We start from the raw sequence: 7,221 nt of genomic DNA on the forward strand, positions 1-7,221 counted from the left end.
ACAAAAATGTTCATATATTTTTTTAAAAAAATCATTATGTATTTAAAAAAAGAAAAAAAAGAAAAAAGAAAAGAAAAAAGAAAAATCTCTTTATTATCCCCCAGACTGTATTGCCCACATCATCTTTATGATTCTTGAGCCCTGATTCAGGAAAGCTGAGAAAAAAGTGTGCTAGAGCAATCCCATATCAGGGCTAGCCCAGGACCACAGGCACAGCTCTCCCTCCTTGGGAAGAGGAGGCTGCAGTGAAGCTTCCCGGAGAGGAAGGCATGGGCTGGAACAGGGAAGTGTTGAGAGGGCCCATACACATGGGCAATACAGAGAGGAAAGATTAAAATGTTTCCCAAAGCCTTTGGTGGTCACCAGTTTGTTTTTCACATCTCTGCAGGGGAGTGATTTCCGACTGGCCATATGAGGAGGTGAAGTGGTTTCCCTTTCTGTCCTTCCAGGCCTTTGTCAGCCCCTTGCACTCTCCAGATCTCTGTGTGCAGGGAGGCTCTGACTGCCCAAGGGTGCTGAGAACACTCTGGAGAGTCCATCAGTGGCATGGAGTGAACAGGCTTTACAAGGAAGGTGAGTCTCTGTGTGAACCAAGGGTAATCACCATGATCCCACCCTAGATAACTTCCTTTCTTTTATCTGTTCTCTTTTAAGCTTTAAGAACTTCAGACACACACAGGCACATCCACACACAAGTAGCAAAAATAAAATCTGGACTATGTTTGGATCATCTTCACTGACAGTTCATAAATGCCCCAACACTGCAAGGGGACATGATTCAGGCAGTGTTGGAGACCCCTGGGGACATCTGGGCAGCTCCCAGCCCTGGGGTAGGAAGAAGGTGGATTGCTTGAGGAGGATCTCATCTTCCTTGCAAGGGAGCTCTTTAGGACATGATGTAGACCTCCAGCAAGCTGGCCACGGCATGCATTCGGTAGAAGATGCCAAAGGGCAGGCAAATGTCCACAATGGCCGGCCACATGGAATCACCATAGAAGTTCAGTTCTGTGTCATTGTCAAACTGGGGCCGGGCACCGAACGCTGGCATGATCCAGAGCTGTGGGAGGAAATGGGAGACAGCACTGTGTGAGAAAGGTGTGTGCTACATCAGGGGCCTGCAGTCACAGCTTCCCAGGAAAGGAGCAACCTCCTAGGCCATGGGTTTCGAGAAGAGATGTGCTGCCATGTCTCAAGAAAACCCAGACTTCACCCCAGATATTTGTCACTTTACATCCTTCTTTGGGGGGGCGAAGGGAATGGTTTAATGTAATTTATTAACGTAATCTATCCCACACATCCACTAATACACAATAAAAATACTGAAACCGATTATTCTCTTGCATCCACCTCCTGTGTCTGATACTCTGGTGGTAAGTTATGGGTCTGTTGATGTAGCCTGAAATGTCTTAATTTCAGGGCAGTCACTTTGTTTTTTTAGGGGACAAGGGAATCAGAATTCTGCATTTATAAATATAACTAATGTACTTTCTGTACAGCAGAGGCACAGAAAAGACTGCTCTTCCATTGGCCACACCTTTTCCTTCACAGACCCTTCTCCCTTGTGCTTCTAGCCCTCTTCTTCCCCACAAACTCTTCTCCCTGCATGTACTCACTATGATATTGCTCAGCAGCAGGAACATGGAGATCTCCCTCAAGAACTTCCTCCTCCAGTTCATCTTCTTGGGGGCAGTGAGGGACCTGACGAGGTCAGAAGCGTGCATGGCTTCCATGCTGGATGCCGCGCCGGTGGCCAAGGTGCTGCCAGTGTCGGGCACCCGCAGGGACACGGCATTGATGTTCACAAAGGTGAGCCCGTAGAGGTCCTTCTGGTGAGATTCGTGCTTGCAGTCCTCCTTGGGGGGCTGCCGGTGGAGGCCCTCGATGATGAAGACATTCTGGAAGGTGTGCTGGGCGATCATTAGGAGGGCATAGGTGAGGTTGAGTGCGCTGATAGTGTCCCTTGGTGTGCTGGCCACGATTGCCACAATGGAGTAGTAGGAAATGGCATATTGCCCCAAGGCTGCCCCCATTAGCAGGGCCACGTCCAGGGTCCTGGTGGGGTTCTTGTGCCGGTCCATGTCCCTCTTGTCAAACCGGTAGATGATGGAGCCACCGATGCAGACAAGAGACATCAGGCTCAGACAAACAATGTTGAAGATGTAGTACATGGTGAGTGCTTGGCTCTTCTTGCTGGATTCAGTGCTGGAATTTACCTGCACCTCGTACAGGATGAGGACTCCCAAACCACTCACAAGGATGATGAGGCCCAACATGATGCCTACAAAGAAGGTCCTTCGGAAGAGCTTGAACTTCAGGCGCTGAATGTGGTGGGAGTGGTGGTCTATGAAGCGTCCAACGTTCTTCCACATGACATAGACCATGGCAGAGGCAAAGAGACTGTACTCAATGTTAAAGGGGTACAGCCAAAAGTAGCCATTTTTGAAGATCTGGCAGATTTGGCTGTTGCAGTTGCATTCTTCAACTGAGCTGCTTCTCATTCCCACTGAAACAAGACAAAACCAGACAGGTGCCATGGTATTAAAATAAGGAACAACACTCCTCCTGGATGTTTGGGGTCAGTGAAAATCAAAACAAAGAACAAAAGAATATGTGACCACTTTAAAAACAAGGACACTTCACCATCAGCTTTCTTGTGCCCAGGTTATTTCTTAAAATGTTAACTGTTAGGTTAAATCTTTCTTTTTCCTTCCCTTCTTCAATCCCATCCCATTTGTACAGAGTCTTCCTTCTCTCTGACTCCTCTCTGACAGAGGTTTGGAAATGAACATCCATACTTGGGTTTTAACAAACCAGCCCTGACAAAGGTACCTCCAGCTCTAAACAGACATTCAGAAAAGGGATAAAATCTGACTTGCTGGGGAACAATTTCTACCTGGTGGGATCTCTCCCTGGACCAGATGCCTTCGCAAAGAGGCAGATTACCTTTCAGGAGCCACCTGAAGATTTCCTCTGTCATGTTTTTCTTCAGCTTTGAATGTGCCTTGTGGACAGACTCATCTGTCACTGCTGACATCCACACAGCCAGGTTTGTAGTCAGCGTCAGCATCAAGCCACATCTGCAGGAGGAGGAGAAGGTTTGTGACATTAAAGCAGTGGCTCTAGCCCATGTTTCTCCCATCCATGATTTGGGACTGTGGCATCTGCCTGAAGTGGTGCGAGGACTCCAATGGCCCAGGCTAGAAATCTTGATCCTTTCTTTGCTGCCCTTACTCTCTTCCTGTTTTTTTGTCTGTGCTCATGAGAATTAGCAAGGCTTGATTCCTAATGTTGCTTTTGAAAGAGCTTCTCAATAGTGAATAAATTAAAAGATCTGAACTGGTCTCCAGCAGATCCAGTCTTGCAAAAGTGGGCAAGATCTCATTATAGCCTGAGGCTTGCCCACTGCATAGTTATCTTCCCCAGGGAAGAAAAAGTCAACTATGAATCATTATTTAATGATAATTATTTATTTAATACTATCTGCTTTGAGTAATGCTTGTATTCTTTAATTGAATCCCAACCCTGATAGATCTACAGGTCATTAACCACAGCTGCTTGAGCTGGGATCTAAGTTTAGCTGGAGATTGAGCAAGTTTCGTTTTGGGCAGCATTAAGGGATTATCCCCTGGTTACATCTTAGCTGTGTGAGAGAGTACAGAATGCCCAGGTCTGCTGGGCCAGTGGGATTAAAGTAGCAGCAGTGCTCACCTGGTAACATTCAGGTGCACGTGGATGCAGTCTTTGGCAGAGACCCACAGGAAATATGTCTGCAGGGAAAAGAAAAGGAGTTGTTATTCCCAGCAAAACAAGAAAGCAAAGGACCCCTCTGAAGGAGGGATCTCCCTGCAGAGCAGAGAGCAAGCTGGAGCCTCTTTTGCTTGGGTCCATCTGGGCTCAGCCTAGTTCATGATGCTGGCCCTCTGCTGGATGTTCTTTGCTCCCACTGCCATTGCTCTGCCCATGGCCAATCCTTGTTCTGTCCCTCTCTGATCTCTTCCCTCCTTGGCATTGTCCCAGAGCAGGGGGTCCTCTGTGTGGCCCCTCAAACTGCAAGGTAGCCCCTGCCTTGATTGTCCTTCTCCCCCTCTGTTCTTCATGGGCAAGGAGGCCTGGCTGGCTGGGGGCTTTTCAGAGTTTGTGACAAAAATGCCAACAAGTTTAAATCACTGCCTTAGAGTGAGTTGAGTTGCCATAGATGGAAGCTGTTGTGGTTGGAGGGAGAAGATGTGGGCTGGGTGGGGGCTGAGTTAAGCCCTTGCATTTGCTGTGGGAGCAGTTGAACTAAATCCAAGAGATCAGAGCTCCTTCCACTGGTGCCTGTGTGTCTCTACCACTCCCCAAGACAGAGCACAACCATCTCACCTGGACCACCACAAATATTGCCTGCACAATGGGGTAGATGATTTTGATTGCAGACAGGCAGCTGTAGAAGCTCGAGTAATATCCTATTTTGAACACATCCATGACAAGGCTGAAAATGGCAAATAGGATCAAGCCTCCTGTTGGAGAACAAAAATATCCGTGGTTGGACAGATGTGTGCACGCATGGGCTAATGCAGAAGGATGAGAGGAAGAAGAGGAAATGTTGTCATGAAGAGGCTTTGCTTCTACTGATGTTTTTCCTCTCCCAGCACCCAAATTATCTTGGCAGCAAAAAATCATACAATAATTTTGGCTGGAAGTGATTTTCAATCAGAATCAGCCTGGTATGCTGGTGCTAACAGCTCTTGCAAAAGCAGCAGAAGAGATCCTGGTGTAAGTTGCCAAGAGCCTTTGTGGATTCAGGGAGACCTGGCAGTGAATCCAGTGCAGGGACCAGGAGCTGACCTGAAGCAGGGCACGATGCCATGCCCCAGTCCATCAGCAGGAAGAGGCTGTGCCCAGATCTTTGCTGCTTCCCTTGTAATAACAGATGCTCCCATTAACTGTCCATCTCTAGCACTAGAGAAGGGCAGGATTTAGGAACTGGAATTTGTATCTCCCCTCCAGCCCCAGCACCTACCTCTCAGCCAGATGGGCCCGGCGTGGGAGTCCTTGCCCAGGATGGCACCGGGGCACCGGGAGGTGCCAGCGAGGTAGAAGATGATCCAGATGATGACAATCAGCATCATGACTGTCAGCAGGAAGAAGACGTCGTAGTCGTGCACGGCGATCTTCTCGAAAGCCCCGCTGCTCACAAGTGTGCAGGCCAGCAGGGCCAAGTGCACAGCCAGCAGGATGGAGAACATGCGGCCACCCTTCTTCCACACTTCCTTGGAGGCAGGAGTGGAGGGGGGCTGGTGGCTGAAAGATGCTATCTGGCTTGAAGCCAGGCCGGCTTTGTCGTCCTTGTGCCCGCAGCCCATGCTGCAGGGGGGGTGTCCGAGCTCGCTGTCCTTCCACCCAGGCTCCTCGGTCATGGTTCAGCCAAGGCTCTCCCTGAGGGTCAGAGCTGTTAAGAAGAGAGGCCCGTGAGTGAGAGGTGCATTTGGAACAGCCCAGGACACGTGATGAGGAGCACAGGATATTGCAGAGACAGGGACTGCAAGAAGAAGAGTGAGCTCATTTTCAAACTTTCCCTTTCCTGGTTCCCTGACGACTTTTTTTACTTAAGATGCTCTTGCTCAGGAAAATCCCAGGTCAGTTTAATGACGTGTGTTTAATTGGTCACACCACATTTACGTGTTTATTGATGCGAGAATTGGAAAAGCACCAAAAAGCACTCACAGGATAAAATATCCTGGGGCAAACAGCCAGTGTGGTTTAAATTCTAAATGTCAAACACTAAATATTCTGAGAAATTGTTATACTTCCTTGCTGAAGAACAGGCCACCAAAAGGTAAGAAACCCCTGAGAATCTTTGGACTATCACATCGTAATTTGTAGCAGTTCCTGCAGGAAGAGTGTGAACTACTTGAGTTGTCACGCCCTCTAAAGCCCCTTGCCTATGCCAAGTTTGGCATTTTATTCATTCTCAGTGAAAAGCCTGAAATAAAGTGAATTAACCATTCAAACAAAGCCATTCCACCAACCTGTTTTGCTGCCTGGGATCCAAATCTCTGCTCCTGCCAGGCTGAGAAGTTTCCCTGTTGCTGCAGCTTGGTCAGTTGAAGAATTTATACCTGTTGAGACGTCTCTGTGATTTATACCATATCTGGAGCTGACAGCAGGGCTTTGTGGGCTTCTCAGAGAAACTCATGTGATCCATTTTGTGCAATAGCTGATTTTGGGGAAGCTGGAAAGAGATGAGGAGATAAGGGTTATTTACCTAGCAAGAGCATGAGTTGACAACACCGCTAAGCATGGCATGGACTGCTCGGTCACAGGGTCATGGCCACCAGAGAGCAAGGCCACCCCACCAAATCCATCTCCCTACATGCATGAGGTCTCTTCCCTTGAGAGGAGATGGTTTAGGTGATGAACTTGTCTTTGGTGATGATTTTGTGCTTGGCTTTCCGCTTACTGGAGCAGAATAAACACTGTGCCCCACCCTGTGCTATTCAAATCAGTCCACTCCATGCCTCGAAGGTTCTTGAGGAAAAGGAAGAAATTTGCATTTGTACCTGTTCAGTGCCACAGTAACTTAATCCTTTCTCACCCATGCTGTCATCAACGAGGAAGGTTTAGCACTAGAGAAGGGCAGGATTTGGGGACAGGAATTTGTGGTCTCCTTTGCTGACGCAGTGCCTTTGATTTTTCAGGGTAGGATCACCTTTCTCTGGACCTTAACTCCTCTCCTTCTAAGGAGTAACCATGTCACAAACCACAGGGCAGGTATAATTCAAACGTTTGGCTGGTAAGGGAACAGTTTCTGCTCAAGGTCCCTTTCACCCAGCTATGTTTTGTGGGGGAGCTATAGAAGTCCCGTGGCAGTTCTGGGTGGATGGGGACAAGTTTTAGTCCTTGAGATGCCTCATTTGGAGATGTCTCTGCTGCTTTCCCCCTTCAGGGCAAGCACAGAGCTGGGGCCATTTGCTCTGTGTTTTCTCAGTCCCATTCCTGCCCGCTTGTGTCCTTCTTGCCCCACTGCAGGACAGCAAACTGAATTGTGTGTGATGGGGAAGGAGAGCTCAGGATGCACCACCCAGCCCAGGGACAGCCCCTGTGTCTCTGCCGTGCCGCCACCAGCTGCACCAGGTCTACCCTGCCTGGCCTCTGCTGAGCCACGGGGATTCCTTTTGGGGTGAGTGGTTGATCTCTTCTCAGTCTGCAGCCTTTCCCAGGGGAAGCCCAGGCCTCCCA

The 7,221-nt window shown here is 48.7% G+C and overlaps 1 protein-coding gene across 1 annotated transcript; it reads right to left on the reverse strand.

The window, feature by feature from the left end:
- Positions 1-886: 886 nt before the first annotated feature.
- On the reverse strand, positions 887-6,144 carry OTOP2 (otopetrin 2). The gene is made up of 7 exons (XM_054645332.2): positions 6,012-6,144; positions 5,003-5,431; positions 4,363-4,499; positions 3,709-3,767; positions 2,944-3,077; positions 1,614-2,503; positions 887-1,057 (listed from the first exon to the last, which is right to left on the reverse strand). The coding sequence occupies exons 2-7, from the start codon at positions 5,397-5,399 to the stop codon at positions 887-889; spliced, it is 1,788 nt and encodes a 595-aa protein (XP_054501307.1). The 5' UTR covers positions 5,400-5,431; positions 6,012-6,144.
- Positions 6,145-7,221: the final 1,077 nt, after the last annotated feature.

The sequence above is a fragment of the Agelaius phoeniceus genome, chromosome 19 (assembly GCF_051311805.1).
Source record: "Agelaius phoeniceus isolate bAgePho1 chromosome 19, bAgePho1.hap1, whole genome shotgun sequence".
Classification (NCBI taxonomy): domain Eukaryota; kingdom Metazoa; phylum Chordata; class Aves; order Passeriformes; family Icteridae; genus Agelaius; species Agelaius phoeniceus.

Bases quoted from the DNA above. Each gene is read 5' to 3' on its own strand.
- OTOP2 (XM_054645332.2), bottom strand. From the start codon at position 5,399: ATGACCGAGGAGCCTGGGTGGAAGGACAGCGAGCTCGGACACCCCCCC. The intron at 3,078-3,708 runs GTGAGCACTGCT...CTCCTCCTGCAG, and splicing joins GTGCACCTGAATGTTACCAG to ATGTGGCTTGATGCTGACGC. The intron at 2,504-2,943 runs GTAATCTGCCTC...GTCTTGTTTCAG, and splicing joins CTTCAGGTGGCTCCTGAAAG to TGGGAATGAGAAGCAGCTCA.